General features: G+C 39.6%; 1 protein-coding gene across 1 annotated transcript in view; it reads right to left on the minus strand.

The window, feature by feature from the left end:
- The window catches only part of LOC139698084 (polyunsaturated fatty acid 5-lipoxygenase-like), an 89,632-nt gene extending 82,593 nt beyond the window's left edge, over nt 1-7,039 (minus strand). The window contains exon 1 of the mRNA XM_071596978.1: nt 5,675-7,039. Coding sequence (XP_071453079.1) covers nt 5,675-6,169 — 495 coding nt within the window. The 5' untranslated portion in view covers nt 6,170-7,039. The remainder of the gene's footprint in view (nt 1-5,674) is intronic.
- Nucleotides 7,040-17,340: the final 10,301 nt, after the last annotated feature.

Below are 17,340 nucleotides of genomic sequence, written 5' to 3' on the forward strand. Positions count from 1 at the left end.
GTTCCCCACCTACACCCGCTGGCGGATAATTTGCTAATCCCTTTGTTTATCACATTTATTTCCCTTTTTTCCTTCATCCTTTTCTCTGCTTTATCTTCCCTCCTTTTAACGGTGAACTTTTGTGCTTAGAAAATAAACACTAGTCCTCCTTTAATAATTAATTTATTAGTTTACATCACTTAGAATCAATCATTTCTTAGATTGCTGTGCCAATACGAATAGGGCAACCTAATCATTCAGGAAATATATACCTTTTTGTGATTTTCAACCGTCACGTACTCTAATTATTAAAACCATTGAGGTTTCAACATTTGAACTCAATATCTGCTCTCAAATAATGCTAATTTTAAATTGTTAAGAAAAGACATAATCCTCAAGTTCTCATTTGGCTGCCACCGATATCTAGTTGTTTTTTAGTGCTCAACGGATCTAGCATATCCTAAAACGAAATATTGTATTTTTCCTTCGTTCTTTCCTTTACTCTCCAGTCCTGCATCTCATGGGATTGCCACCACTCCTTAACATCTTACAACCAGGATTAAGGCCCACTCGGCCAATCCACAGGTCGTTGACTTTAAAGTCGCCCAAGATGTGCAGTGTCGATTTATCGTAGTTATGATGGCAGATATGATTTCCTCCAACCTGAGAACGATTGCACAGTACGTAATCAACAGTCCAAGGTAGTGAAATAATATTACTAATCGAACTCAAGCTGCCAGCACGTTAAGACAGACCTGACAAATTATTTTCTTTACGTTGCAAAGTTGAAAAAAGACTGTGTGCATGGTAAATAATCTATATGAGACATAGAGTTGACTCTAGAAAGATATACTATATTAGCACTGGAAACAACTGCATACATTCCAATATCCATCAATCCACAGAAGTAGCAACTAATATTAATTTTAAGACTGTTGGTAAAGAATGATACATCCATGAACGACAAATAAGGAGTGTGACCGAAGGTTATCCTAAATACCGCAAATAAATATCCGCTTATCTTCTCCTTTGGCGAGTCATTCCGTAAACAAGCATCGTTCTTCCTAACTCACCTTCTCTCTCCGAAGTGTTATCTATTAGCGGTCGCCAACAGCTATTAATTTTTGGTGGTCTCACCTTATTTCAAGCGAACTCCGCCAACTTATTATTATAATAGCCTATGGTTTAATGTAGGTTGTGGATAAACTCACAGACTAACCATCGCTATATTTTAAAGCCTCGCTTAACGTGACACAAAGTGACGCACTACTTTCTACCTCCCTTTGAAAAGATATCTGCGAATCGCAATTGAATTCTTTTACGTTGGACTCATTGCATCAACTTGTCGGGGCGAAAACATCCTTAATTTATTAGCAACCAATATTCCCGAAAAATCTTAAATATAGAGACTGCAAAAGGAGTTAGTAACCACAGGGCAGTAAATGCTAAGTTTTCGCTGCATGGGGTCCTAAATAAGAAGCCTAAAGGGAAAATTTACTTGTTTAAACAAGGGGATTAAAATGGTCTAAAGGGAGGGCTACAGAATCAGTTTGCAAGTTTTAAGAAAGATAGTAATCACGTAAATACTGAGGATACGTGGAATCACTTCCTTGAGATCACGCGTTCAGCAGTAAACAACTTAAACCCGAGTAAATTTATAAAAGATGACACGGATTCTGGATGGTTCAACGCGGATGATAGAAAGACATTGCGATGTCATGCCAAAATGAAAAATATTAGGAATGATATCTCCAGCGACAAAAATAACAAAAGGAATGGAATTCCCGGTGATTATAAGATATTTAGGGTGAATGCAAAGAATGAATTTCGGAGAGCGTTGAGCGAATTCAAAAGGAAAAGTTTAGCGGAAAATTTGAAAAAGAATCCAAAAGAAGTTTGGTCATGCGTCAGAGAAGTTAAGGGATATAAGTTAACAGTTAATTCACTCAAATATGACATAGGCTAAAGAGTAACCAGAAGTTTGGAAAAGGCTAACTTATTAAATTGCTTCTTTAAAAGCGTCTTCCCCAATATCTCCCAGAATACCTCCGATAATTTACCAAATCGCACCGGTCAACCGACGCCCAAAATTGAAACCTCATATAATGGAACGCTCGCTGAAAAATATTAAGCCTAATAAATCCTCCGAGCACGATGAAATACCCGCTCGTATATTCAAGGATCTAGCTTGGGAAATTGCGCCGTATCTAGAAATAATAATTAAGAAGTCGCTGGTAGATCACAAGGTTCCAAGAGATTGGAAAACGGCAAAGATAACACCAATATTTAAAAAGGGAGGCAAAGAGGAACTGAGCAATTACAGACCTATTTCCCTCCCATCCATTTCGTGCGAGGTTATGGAATATACGGTAGCTAGTTCGATCGTCGAGACACCTCGATAATCAGGAATTTTTATTAAAAATTAGCACGGTTGCAGGAAGGGTAGATTCTTACGAGACACGACTTCCGCTTTTAGTTCATGATATTCTGTCTCAGTTGACGCGATTTCTCTAGATTTTAAGAAAAGCCTTCGACAAAGTATCTCATACTAAACTACGTGTAAAGCCAGAAGCATATTGCATAGATAAAAATATCCGAGGTTGATTAAAAATTTTTTGAATGGCCGGGTACGAAAAGTAGTCATAGACGGAGTTAGCTAAAATTCAGTAGAAGTTACTTCAGGTGTTCCCCTGGGAAGCATTGTCGGACCACTTTCCTACCTTTCCTTTTTGTTCCTACTTTACGTTAACGACAATGACTCCATAGTCACAAGTAAGATACGTTCATTTGCCGATGATGCTGTGCTTTACCGCAATATCCGTGATCCGGAGGACAGAACAACTCTACCAGATGATCTTGATGCTATACAGCGCTGGTGCGACACTTGGCAATTAAAATTAAACTTAAAAATGTGCGTAGTGATACATTTTTGGAAAAAGAGCAATTCCCTCCATCGGAAACATCCAGATGGAATGTGTAAACTCGATTAAATATGTTACTTAGACGTTACCCTTATTCATGACCTCTCCTGGATGAAAAACATACGGGGAATATGTGGACAAGCTAACAAAAATTTAGGATTTATTAGAAGAGTACTGGGTAAATATGATGAAAAGGTCAAAGTGAAATATCATCTGTCGCTGGTCAAGTCTCATTTAGAATATGCTGCAAGTATAAGGGATCCTCACTAAGTTGGATTACTTGCCGAATTGGATCACGGGCAGCATAGAGGAGCTAGAGTTGCAAAACGTTGTTATGAAAAACTTAGTAGCGTATACAAAATATTAAAGGATCTAGGCCTGGAATCACTCAAGAGGCCAAGGTCAAATCACAGAATAAATCTTTTGCATTAATCGGAAGGGAGTCTCTCTAGCAGTGATATTGAGAATGAATTACGAGGGTCATCCGGAAAGTAGTACCCGTTCGTGAAATAAAGACACAAAAGTAAATATTAACAAACATAAAAAATTTTATTTGAAAGAGGATACTTTAAACTACTTCTCAACATAATCTCCAAGCAAATTAAGGCATTTGTCATAACGTGTGACAAGTTTCTGTATTCCTGCTGCATAGTCCTTCGCCGCCAGCTCATTGAGATACGCGAGGGACCCATCTTGCACAAATTTTTGCATAATGCAGATGGTGTTTAACAATTTCATGAACAATTGTTCGAGAAACATTGGGAAAATGCTCACAGATGTCATCAATTGTGACGCGCCGATCGTTCCTCACGAATTCGTCAACTGAGCTCACCAGTTGGTCTGTAATGACAGACGGTCTCTCCGAACGCTCATCGTCGTGTGTGTTCCCCCTCCCCATGTTGAAGTTGCGACACCACCGCCGAACAGACGACTCGTCCATTACATTGTCTCCATACACCTCCTTTAATTGGCGATGAATATCACATGGGCGAACGTTTCTTGCATTGAGGAATTTAATCACTGCCCTCACTTCACAACTGGCGGCGTTCTCAATTTTTTTAAACATTGTAAACAATCACAGAAACAACACAGGCAATGCTAGCGTCACGCAACTTGGCTCAGAGAAGGCAGACAAGCCACTGAAGCTATCTGACCTCGTCCAGCGGCTACTCGCGTCGTCAGCACTTCATGCGGCACGAACGGGTACTACTTTCCGGATGACCCTCGTATTACCCCCATGGTACTACGGTAGGAGAAATCATGTTAATAAATTTAGAGAGATTCCAACTGATAGCGTAAGAGGATGCCTCGACAGTTCAACTGGCTAAATGCTGGCCGGACATCGAGGGATCCGGGTTCGAATCCCGGTCAAAGCGAATGATTTTTACACTCTGAAATTGCTGCATTGAACAATTAGAGAGATTAAGTACAGAACAGTTGGATTTGAGTTGTCATTTTTTCCACGAAAAATATGGGATCATTATAACATTGTCCAGCCTCGGTAGGATCATGCTCGAGTAATAATTATTCTGGTGTGTATTCACCCCTTGCCACACACCCTTGCGATGGCTTGCAGAGTGCATAAATAAATAAATAATTCCATTCAACATGCCTATTCTTTTCTTCTCCGTACCGTGATATGGAGTGGGATTCTGCTGCAATCATTCATAAGTGACATTAAGCATTGAGAGATCGCTAATCGATGAAAGATAGGAGCAAAGGAAATGCAGTATAAATTCTACAGGTGTCACAATAGACAGAATTTTAACAACCCGAACGAAATGAGCTTTGCGTTTTCAAGTAACTATTCATTAAAATACCGAAGTTTAATATACTTTTTGGGCAGAAGAATCCACCCCTGAAATTTGTAAACACCATCCCAATCGATTCCAATATTCACTTTGACTTCCACAGAGAAAGTTGTACGCGTAAAATCTCACTTGTCGGCCGCATAATAGTTTTCCGAAGAGGAGTTATTTTGTTTTCTAAAATATCCCGCGGCGAGTTCCCTGCTGATCCCCTCGAAAACACGATCTCTTTTTTTAAATATATTTTTATTTATTTATATATTACAATGTAAGCCACCGCTAGGGTGAGCGGTAGGGCATTTCCCTGTAGTCCCTTGTCCACACAAATTTCCACCCGAGGCGTAATAACGAGTTAAATAATACCAATTCAATGTCCCGTTATGTGACATCGGCGGCAGGTACAACCGGTTGCGTCTCACTGCTCGAACGCAGAGCGTGGGAAAATTAGGAAATCACGAATGCGTTGCTCCTCAATCTAAAATTTCTCATTTTAGTCACGGAAGTTTATATATTTTACATCGACCATATGATAGCTTGGGCATGCTCGTATTACTTTCGCGAAATAAATTTTGTCTTTTATACGAAATTAAACATATACACTGATATAATTCAAGGTCACAATTCTCTCCCAAGTTGTTCGAGTGATTAAAATTTTATTGCTTTCGCTCTCAATGTCATGATCGACGACCATTGATGTCTAAGGCTTAAGTGACAGACGAGGTTCAACCGCAACTATCAAAACAACAACCACAAGTCACACAAATAACACAATCAAACTTCGATTTGAATTCTGAGGGCGTGGTGGATAAGTAATATTTTACCACCACGTTCACTGATTGAGGTCTGCCCAAACTCGCACCGAACTGATCACCCCCCGGTCTAGGAACATCGTCGACGCGCGTCAATTAATAACCGAGTCATGATAGGGAGAGCGAACGGAGGATTTTTGCCTCCGTCTGGACCTACCTGGAGCGGTCCATAGTTGAATCTGCACGCGTACACGAAATCCTTCCTCTTTGTCTCCAGCTCCTCTCGGCGCATGTCGACGTGTGGGTCGTGCTGCGGCAGGAAGGTGTGATGCTCGAACATCGCGTAGCGCACGTGAGGCTTGACCCAACGCTGCAGCGGGAACACGTGCCTGGTGTTCCTCCTCTTGTCCGCTATCTCGATCCTGTCCAGGAACCAGTGGTCTCCGATCCCCGCCTCGTCCCTCCAAACGTACACCTTGTGCACTTTTCCCTCCAGCGAACCGAGCTTCCAGATGGGATAGGAGTAAGTCTTGCCCCTTTCGTGGTCATTCTGCAGGAGTTTGTCGAGGAGGACGTCCGGAGTTGAGTGTCCAGACTCGTCCTCGATACATATCCAGACGTTGGCGTCCGTGCCGGCTCCATGACGGTCTCCAGTCGTCACAAACGCGTCGATCTGCGCCTTCCCGAACAGAAGGCTCATAATGCCGCCCATCTCTGCTGATTTCTTGTGCGGATGGGTGGTGGTGGGAGATAATACTAATTCAGCCGTGTTTTTTTTTACCGGAGACGAAACTAATTAACCCTTGCACCTGCGTCTCCTCCGTCTTATGCTTCCGCCTACGATGCGCCTTGCAGTCTATCTTTCTCGGGAGGCGGCGTAGGTATGGGTGGGGATCGCGGTGGAAGAATTGGGTGTCTAGGCGTCCGTCAGCTCCCGAACGTTGGTCAACTCACAAGGCGATCTGCTAAGTGATCTGACTTCGCCGGCGACGATTCGTTTTTATGCGCGAGGGAAGGAGGGAGGGTGGCGGGAGAGCCTCGGGGGACCGGTATCTCTCTTTTTCACCTGTATTGCAACTCGCCACCTCCCCACGCGCCAAAGCCGCTCCTTGCTCCCCAACAGCCACTTCCTCCTCCTCCGTCTTCTTAACCCCCCTTTTTTATTTTCCCGGCGGTCAGGTGATTTCGCTCTAATGGTGACCAAAACAATGGCAATTATTTTGGAAACAATGTCACTGCTGTAACTTTTTACGATCTCTTCGCGAACGCCTCGTCGTCCGTAAATTGCACGTGAGGCGTTCAATTTATTGTCTTCCTTCACCTTTAGCAATTCCGAAAACAATGTCACGCACGCTCACACGTATAGGATATTTTCTACCTAGCTGGAACCGGGTTGTCGAAATGTATTAATTTTCCCCATTCAGGACAGGCGTTCATTCTCCTAGAAATGTGCGACTTTCGGGCCCGGGTTCCAGACTACACTGACACGAATCTTCCCTGACCGCGGGTGGGAACGTTGTGGATCCTCGAAAACGAGCCGGAAGGTGGAGGGGAGAGGACCAGCAGCGAGCCCTCATGCTTGTGAAGGCCACCACCGACCAGGTTTGTGTTTTTGGTTTGTGGCGTGGAAATACACGGGGGCGGGCCTAGGATGAGCAAGGACAGGAGGTGCGTAGTTAAACTTCTCGACCACGAGGCGCTGGCATCGTCGGCAACAGCATTGATGCTGTCACGTTGCGGGAAATATTTTAAGTAAATGTTCGTTCTCAGGTCGCGCAGCCAGAAGAAAAAAAATTGAAACCGAAAACACGTAGATCGTTTCCTTTGTTTAATTTGCCAGTTGAGTTTTTCAAATATATATGCGTTTTGAAACAAAGTCAATTTTTGTTGTGATCTTTTACAGATTGAAATTACCCGAACGTTTCATTTAATCACTAATATCCGACAGAACTTCGTAATAAGGATAGGCTATATAAATTTTTTTTACTACCTTGATTGCATGTCTTATCCGAAATCACATTATTGTATTAAGAATAATCAGGCATTTTGGAGGATTGCTCGCCAGCTGACCGGAGGGTCTAGGGACACGTGATGCTTGAAGCAAGCTATCTTCAGCTTTGTTTGATGAAATATTGTAGAGAAAAAATCTCTTTTTTGATGATCTAGTATAACACTAAGTCTTTCTTTATAAGCAATTGCTAAAATGTTTCAGTAATACACCTTTCGGTAGCCAGGGTCAAATAACCAATAAAACCCTGTGGAATAATTTCAGCCGCCAGATATCTCAAGCTGAAAATAAACTAAGTATTTTGAGGTACTGACGATTTTAATGATTATGAAAATATCATTTATTTTTCAAACGTAGGCAGACTAAGTTGTGTTCGTTCTATTTTCATCTTAATCAACAGGATGCCCCGCAAGCATGCTCAAGTGTGTGGCGAGGGGTGTTAGGGCACTATCCATGCATGCAGAAATATTAGTTTATATAAAAGATTAAATACTATGTTAAAGTTAAAACTATACATGATAGTTAACATACAAATCCACCATTGCACATGCGCGCTTATATGCATCATGCAACAATTGTTGTCTGACTAATTATTTAAAGTTTGGTAATTAAGTTTAGTTTTCCGTGCTCTTGGGTTCGGTTTTGTTATGATTATATGCCGTGCGTGGCTAGCGCGAGGGTGCTCGTGTTCGTGCATGTCTGCGAGGGTGTTCATCTCTCTCTTTCCAGCTCTCTCTGATAATCAAGCGGCTACAAAGCAAATAAGGTAGTTCAAACACAATCGTCATGCTTATTCCCTCCTCGTAGCAAGTTTCACAAACCTAGTGAATTTTCCCTGAATCTTTTCCGATTTCTACATTGATATTTTCTCCCATGAATACCAAAACCTTTCCGCGGATTCTAAACATGGCCTAATCAAAGTAAAGTAATAACACTTCTCTCGTACTTTTTCATTACATGTTCCTGCAGCCCGTATATGGTAACATAATTTCTTTAAGGCTTACCCGCAGATTCTTCCAATGTGTGTACCCTATGAAAATGTTGATGTCAAGCTAATACGCGAGTATATTTGATGCATTAATACCGATACGTACTGATTTTGGTAAATATACCCCAGATGAAACCAGCATTATGTCAACATATATCAAATAGTTTTTCTTATCGAAGACAATCTTATTCTAAAGAAACATTTCAAAAGGTTGATATCTACTCCCTCAGATGCTTCAGGACCTTTTCCGGTTAATCATTCGTAATTTCCACGGGATCACGTTAAGTTTGGTAACTATTTACACGATGTTTTTATTCCTATTGTCCAGTTTGAGTTATATGCACTGTGTAAAATCACTATGTACCCACCTTCTTTAGGGTAGGGTCTTCCATGGGACCCCCATGGGACCTCATGTTCATTTTAGATGTATTTATTGCATTTTTGTTATTGGCATCCACGCCAACGAGATTGAATATCGGATTTTATTGATTGGAGTCAAGGTTACTTCTTGGATTAACATTCCAAATATGAATACGTATAAACACATAGTTCCCGCGGAACTATTGAAATGTTTAGGAAAGTGTGGGAGGAAGAGGGTATATGGGCTGATTCGCAGTATCTATGAGGAAGGAATCTGGCCGGAAGACTTTGTGAGATCAGTTTTAGTTCCTATTCCGAAAAAGGTAAAGGCTACGTCATGTGAGGACTACAGGACAATAAGTTTGATATCCCACGCAACTTAAGTTGTTCTAAGAATCATAAGCAAAAGGATAGAGAGTAGGGCAAATGATTACCTAGGGGATGACCAGTTCGGGTTTAGGAAGGGGAGAGGCACGCGTGATACCATTGCAGTAATGAGATTATTAATCGAGAGGAATATAGAATACAACCAGGAGGTATTTGCATGTTTGGTAGATTTCGAAAAAGCCTTTGATAGAGTGAATTGGGAAAAACTAATGAGTATATTGAAGAAAATAGGAATAGATTTGAGGGACAGGAGGCTAATCCGCAACCTGTACATGCCTCAGACTGCTCAGGTGCGAGTGGGGAACAGGGAGTCCGGATGGGCAATGTTAGGATGAAGTGTAAGGCAGGGTTGCCCATTATCACCGATGCTTTTCAATCTGTATGTAGAGGAAATGATTAAAGAGGCATGGGGAGAGCTGGAGGTAGGAATGAAAGTGGGCGGGGAATACGTAAAATCAGTTAGGTTCGCGGATAACCAAGCTTTAGTTTGCCAGTCAGCCATGGGTTTGCAAGCATTGCTAAGTGAATTGGAAATTCAGTGCAACAGGTATGGGATGAAAATCAATATTAATAAAACAAGGTTATGCGATTCTCTAGAAAGAAAAAGGCTAAGTTAAACACTAAAATAGGAGGGCAAAAACTAGACCAAGTAGAACAGTTTACGTATCTCGGTAGTGTTTTGGACCAACACGGTCAAAGTAGTAGGGACGTAAGGAGAAGAATTGTGCTAGGCAAAGAGGCTTTTACAAGGAGGAGGGAGTTGATGACTGGGACTTTGAGTAATGATGTTAAGAAAAGACTCATAAAAACTTTGATATGGAGCGTAGCTATGTACGGTGCGGAAACGTGGTCATTGAAACAGGAGGATAGACGTAGACTGGAGGCTTTTGAAATGTGGGTGTGGAGAAGGATGGAGAAGGTGAAATGGACAGAGAAGAAAACAAATGAGGAAGTACTTGGTATAGTGGGCGAAGAGAGGAGTTTGTTGGGAGAAATCCTATGGAGGCAGGAAAAGTGGATGAAGGGGGTATTGACCGGCAGCGGGATGTTGAAGACTATAATTGATGGGAGAATGTTAGGCAAACGAGGAAAGGGAAGGAACAGTATAGGGATGTTGGACGGGATGAAAGGAGGAAGAAAGTACTCAAAGATGAAGAGGGACCTGATTTAGAGTAGCAGATTGGATTCCGTGTTTTGTTAGTCCCACAATGTTTATTTGTTAGCTGTGTCCATCCAAAAACCTACCTTAACCGGTAGATTACCAGATAATAATAACAATAAACACGTAGGTTTTAGAGGTCATGCATTAGTTTATTTATGTAGGGCTGCAAATAATTTTATGATAGTGCGGCCATTATCGATCAAATGAGAATGAATGAAATATTCGTTTGATATGCGCGGGAAAACAAATGTGGACGAGTGCCTTAATTAACACTCGCAAAGGTCCACACATTAGGCGGTAAATCATTTGCATAATTAATTCCATAGGGCCTATTCATCACTAGAGCGGGCGAGTTTTTGATGGTCCTCGCTGCAATTTTTTCTCGCCAGCAATATTAAACATATACCTGGAAGAGGCAATAAAACAAACAAGAATTGGGTATCAAAGGAGTCAAGGTAAACGGAGAAGAAATCATCATGCACCGGTTTGCAGATGACATCGCAGTAGTGGAGGAAACGCGAGAGGACCTGCAAGCAACTCTTAGGTGCTATGAATCAAGTACTGGGGGAATCTAATATGAACATCAACAAGAAGGAAACTAAAATCCTTGTGTGCGGAAGAGAGAAGCTGAATGCAGATATCACCATTCGAGGGGTGAAAGTAGAGCAATTGGAATCCTTCATCTACCTGGGCAGCAGCATAACATGGGATGGAAGAAGTTCGACTGACATCAAGCGAAGAACGCATTCATGAAGAAGAGGCAATTACTATGTTCAAAGAACCTAAGGCTGGAAACGAGGAAGCAATTCGTCAAGACCTTCGTGTAGAGCTTGGCGCTCTATGGTTCGATACTTGGAACATTAGAAAAGTTGACCAGCAGAGAAAAGAAGCCTTTGAAACATGGTGCTGGAGAATGCTGAAGATTAGATGGACAGACAAGAGTAACGAACGGGGAAGTATATAGAAGAGCAGAGTAGGATAAGACCATATGGAGAACTCTTCGACAAAGAAGAAACAGATGGATTGGGCACACATTTAGGCACAATGGATTGATTAGGAATATAATAGAAGGAAAAATAGAAGGGAAGATTCCACGAGGAAGACCAAGTGACATGTATTTAGGACAAATTAAGAAGGAAGGAAAACAGAAGGTATCAGGGATTGAGGAAATTGATATTGAATAGAGTAGAATGAAGGGCTGCAGTAAACCAATCCTACGATTGAAATGTTGATGATGACATTCGCAATTTTTTTATTACGCATCACCTTGGATTGTTGTCTCATGGAGTAAGTTAATGCTATCACATCGATACCCAGAAATAGTATATCAAGAAGTGAATTCTTGCGGAATCTAGCAAGCGGCGATGGTTAAATAAACGTGAAGCATATCGCGAAGAACCGCATTATTGGCTCCTTTCGCAAGAAAAAAATTAATTTTTATAGCGTCATAATTTTCTACGAGAAAATGGTTGCCGCGGTGCAATTAGACGGTCCTTTGATATGAACATACCATTTTCGCACAATATTTATTCGCTAAATTATGTGTTTACTTTCCCGATAAGCGGTGCAAACAAACTAATTTCTATAAAAAAACACTGTTACTCGTGTGTAGCTAGCTCGCACATGCCTTTTCAATGGACTTCTGAGAAATAGGCGATGATTTGTGCATTTGTATCAGTCGAGGTTCAGGCGCCCAAATCTGAAAGGCATTAGGGTGTTAAATGAAATAAATGTGTGTTGAGAGTCGAAATATCCGTACCTGGAGCAAATTTTATCTTGAAGAGTCTTGCGTGTTTTGGTTCCGAATACTTGATAAGTATAAAACTGGCCCTCTAAACAATTAGCTTTGCGATTTGTGTGGAAATACTGTAAGATATGCTTGAATATTTATGCCACATGTTTGAATTACTTTCCATATCCAAATGTTTTGCACAAAAAAATCATTATTTACGCACAATTTTGAACACGCATTAGGCAGCTGTTAGCATTTTAAAATATCAAACCGTTCTAAAAAGTTAATTTTAGCATCTCTTTCATAAACGTTTCAGGATTTTGGGATTCAAACTTCCAGGTAGATACTTTGTGCCATCATGTATTCAGAGAAGTTGACTTCCAGTCCTCATTAATTTGACACCTGATTGTCAACCCTAAAAATGGCGTTGTAATTTTGAATCAATTGCTGGAAAACATTAAATCCGTGTGTAAAAGCACCAAGTTTGTCTCATTCCGTAGTTTTATTTAAAACAGCCATCGAATAACCAACCTAAAAACCAATTGCGTAAGATTTCACTGAATACGGAGAATAGTCTTTTTATTGAGATAGCTCTCCAGGAATTATGCACAATCGATAAGGATCATGAAAAAAAGAACGTATGCAATTGTGTTACGAAGAATCTAGAATTTATTAGAAACGGAAGCAAACAATGCAATTGTACAGCTAACCTCCGAGTATAAACCGTTATCGTCTTCTCCGTGGAAAGCCACAAATTCTCTGCAATATCCGTGAATATATTATTTATTATACAATCAAATGTTGCCATAAAATAATGGCGTCAGACGAAGAAGCCTTTAAGAATAGAAGGTAGCTGATGACAAAGCCTTAACTCAGGATGTAAAGAAAAGAATAGTGAACACTTTTATATTAAGCTTGGTTTTTGTCAGGTGCCGAAACTTGGCCACTGAAACAATATGATGAAGATTGAAGGCTTTTGAAATGATGGTGTGGAGAAGGAGAGAAAAAAATCAAATTTGCGGAAAGGAAAATGAACCTAGAAGTAATGGGCATACTGGGGAGGAGAGAATAATCTTGGGAGAAATTTAAAGTAGGCAGAAAAATTGGGTTCATGAGATTTTGATTGGCAATGGAATGTTGAAAACTGTAATAGAGGGAAGAATGTTAGAGAGGCAAGGTAAGGGTAGGGAAGGGTAGGAGTGTTAGACGGAATAAAAGGAAGAAGACAGTATGCGGTATTGAAGAGCGGTTTATTGCAGTATGTAGTGTGACGTTGTGTCGTATTAAGCGATGGTTAGAAATGTAGCAGTATTTAGTGATAGGTATACCCAAGGCCTACCTTAAAAGTTCAACTGCCAATAATAATAATGAATTAAAATAAAAGCACATCAATGGTCATGTTATGGAATAGTAACATGAAAAACGTATTTATAGTTTCTGTTTATTTTACATTTGCTAAATAATTTTATGCTTCAAATAATATTTGAAGAGTATTCAAATCTCTCTTTCAACATATTATTCACATTCTTTTAGAGACATTAGTAGGTGTACAACTGTTTCATATTTAATTTCCGCTAATAAATATTGCATATTTTTCATTTGTATTGAAAACATTTCAGGCTGATTGTATCATTGTTTTATCGATTAGCAATCAATGATCTACCCTATCGATCATTCATTGTATTTTATGCCAGTGGAATGATCACACACACTTTTCCTCACTCAAAATTAATCTTTGGCGAATTAATCATTATTTTTAGTATTTAATTGGTTCGGGTATGTTTTGAATGGATATAGCCTATACAATTGTGCAAAAATACATTTACTCGCCGCGCCCAACAAAAAACAACTTGACAACGGGCACTACAGTAAGTCTCTCTTCAATTCAGCATACTTCTTTCCTCCCTTCATTTCATCTAACGTCCTATTAATTCCCCTTCCTTGCTTGCCTATTGTTCTCTACTCTATCACAGTCTTCAGCATCCATTCCCCATCCATCCATTTAAATCCATCTTTCCTTCCCCACCATGCCAATCACTTCCTCGTTTGTTTTCCTTTCTGACCACCTTTTCCATCCTTCTCCACAACCCACTTTTCAAAAGCCTCCAGTCTATGGCTATCATTTTGCTTCAATGTCTCTTCATCCGCCACTCGCACCTGAGTCGACCGTGGCATCAGGTTGCGGATTACCCTCCTGTCCCTCCACTCTACTCCTATTTTCTGCAATTAATTAATTGAATCCACCAAATTTACTTAATCGAACGCTTTCTCGAAATCTACGGAACAGGCAAATACGTCATGATTGCATTCCTCTCTATTGGTGACCTCATTACTGCTATGGCATGACGTGTGTTTCTCTCCTTCCTGAATCTAATCTTTGAAAGCCGGCATTTAAATTTGCACTGACGGTCCCGCTAGCCGGAATTTTTCAGGATAAATTTCAATCATTCAGGCTCTATTTAGTCAAATTTAGAGATATTTTGACAAAATTAATTTAATAATACTGTAAAAATATGCGTTAGTATTAACATTTGTTTTCAATGTGACAAAATATTTTAAAATATTGTTTTTTATTTCAATTAATTTAGCAAAACTTAACTAAAAATTACAAGATAATATAATATTTTGGTACTTTTTTACCGTTTTTCTCATAGATTTTAATCTGCAAGCCCTTTCCCTACAAATGAACATTTATCCTATCTTTGTTTTCGTGTGGAAAATCCTGGAACAAGTATCAACACCGAGTCCTACGTTGAACTTTGAACAACGGAAAGCAGTACGTGTTTCTTTGCCTCGAATGGAGCATTAGCGGCATCTGGCTTTTCTCCCTTTCTAAACCCAATGTTCGTTATCGCTCGCTCCAAGGTGAACGATATTTGTTGACGCAGGACAATGACGGCCTCGAGGGCGATGAATTGAGCGACTCCCTTCCCGGTCTTCCTCCGAAAGATTTCTAACGAGAGTCAAACGGAACTCCCTATGACTCAATTTGCTCCCGACGGATGTCAAGGCAGTTCACAAGTTCAAGATTCAAGTCAATCTATCGGATTTGCCCTCGTAACCCATGCGCTTGTTATAATCTGTTATAATAGCCGGCTTCACGGATTTCCCTCGATCAATACAAAAGTTTCCCTCTGCAGGTGTATAATTCTTACAGATCAATATGCATACATCCCTTTAGTCACTACACACAATCACAACCATGTCTCCTCTGGTTCTTCCTTTAGTATCCCCACGTTTTAATTTCGATCTTTTACTTTGAAAATCTTTCGGTATGCCACTGCGATTCCATCTAACAGCACCACCGCAATTTATTTCGTTAGGCCATCAAAGACTTGAGGAGAGAAAAAAAACTGTCCATGATGAAATCTAGGCAACTTAAGCTCTATGGCTCTAAGCTCTATGGCTCTAAGCTCTATGGCTCTAAGCTCTATGGCTCTAAGCTCTATGGAAAAAGGAGTTCCAGGACAGTGACCAACTACAACCTGTAAACCAGAATACCCTTCTGCATAGATATGAGGGAATAAAAGCATACCTCTACAGAAGGGTATTACAATACATTAGAATACATTTAAGGTTTCCATTCCAGTCTCAAGAATTTGATAATAAATGAATTACTATGAAATTGTTCCTATAGATCTTACTCTAATCCAAACAATAGAATATCTTAATGGAGTTGGTACACCTTGTCATCATCTCCCTTAAACTTAAAGCTTAATTTTGATTAATTTTTTAATAAAAAATAAATGAATTAATATTTGAAAAAACTGAAATCAAAGAAATGCTGATTACGCCTTTGCCCATTGAAATATAATTTTTGATTTAGTAGTAGCTGCATGTACTCGGACGATGAGACATGATGGACCTTAGTGCATGTGAACGTGCCCCAATTGTGGCCTGATTCCCGTCTGTATTTCTACACAGATTTTCTGACATTTCCTTAAGTAGAATCGTAGACTTCTCTTATATATGAAACTCTTCCTTTGATTACAGCTATAAATGAGGTAGCTCCAATTGTGAAGTATTCCTATACTTCTTGCTCGAATCCTTGCCACAAAACGAAGATTGGTGTGAAATATCATGAAGAAAAGAAAATGAGAAATGAGTTCAATAAAGTATGAAACACTTGAAATCCCCTAAAGATTTCTATGGTTATATTTGAGATACTTTTTTTTAATTATGCTTAGCAAAAAATCCAACGATACCTATTATTATATTAAAGATATTTCTTAAATTATAGCCAGGAAAAATAATGATTGACATACAAATTTTCTCTGAAATAAAGGTATTTATTTGATGATTTGATGTCTTCTTATGATACTCTGTATGCCCTTTACTTACCTATTTAGCTACGTTCCTAAAATATATTACAGATTCAGGTATGTGGTGGAACCGTTCCATAACAACAGAGACAGAAACTCTCTCAATTTTCCACTGAATATATTTCAAGACTAGAAAATGATGTAGTGCATCAAAACTAGTCTAAAATAAATTTTTATTGAGTGGAAGATTGCAACAGCTTTTGTTTCTGGCATTACCTTCCTAAATACATAATGTCATTTAACCATTGTAGAATTACTGTTTCCCCCTCTCTACTATTTCCCTGTAGTTCCAATTCTAGAATAAATATACAACTCAAATCATATGATCAATGGAAATTTGATTTTTTTGTATTATGTCAGTTTGAAAGTTGCAAGCACCTTCAAAAGAGAGCGCCTATGCAATCAATTGGTTGACTTATTACTTTATTAATCTCCACTGAGATTTTAGTCCAAATGATTAGAGAGTTCTTTATACCCACTTTGCCAACACCTTTCATGCTAATAAATATGGACCTGAGGATACTATTTTTTCCAGTTCTTTCCTGAATGAATGGAAATCCAGGTGCGGCCCAATGAATAAGGTAACACATTTGCCACACACAATCTATTATAAAAATCTATCAATAGTCATTCACATTACTTAGAGCACGAGAGCCTATTTGATTTCAGGAAAAGTAATTCGATCCATAATGCCAGTAAAGGAAAAAGACATTGAGAGTTTCAAAGCATGAAATTTTTAACAATTTGGTGATCTTAAATGTGTTTATATTTAGAGTGAGGAACAAGGAAGAATATATAGCACAAATACTTGTTTATGAAACACATGTACTTCATTAAATAAATGAACTAAACAAGGAGAAGACTGGGTTGGGGGGTGCAAAGAAGATATTCAACTTAGCCCTGGAATACATGAGGTAACACAAT

The sequence above is a fragment of the Hetaerina americana genome, unplaced genomic scaffold (assembly GCF_022747635.1).
Source record: "Hetaerina americana unplaced genomic scaffold, ioHetAmer1.1.p SCAF_8, whole genome shotgun sequence".
Classification (NCBI taxonomy): domain Eukaryota; kingdom Metazoa; phylum Arthropoda; class Insecta; order Odonata; family Calopterygidae; genus Hetaerina; species Hetaerina americana.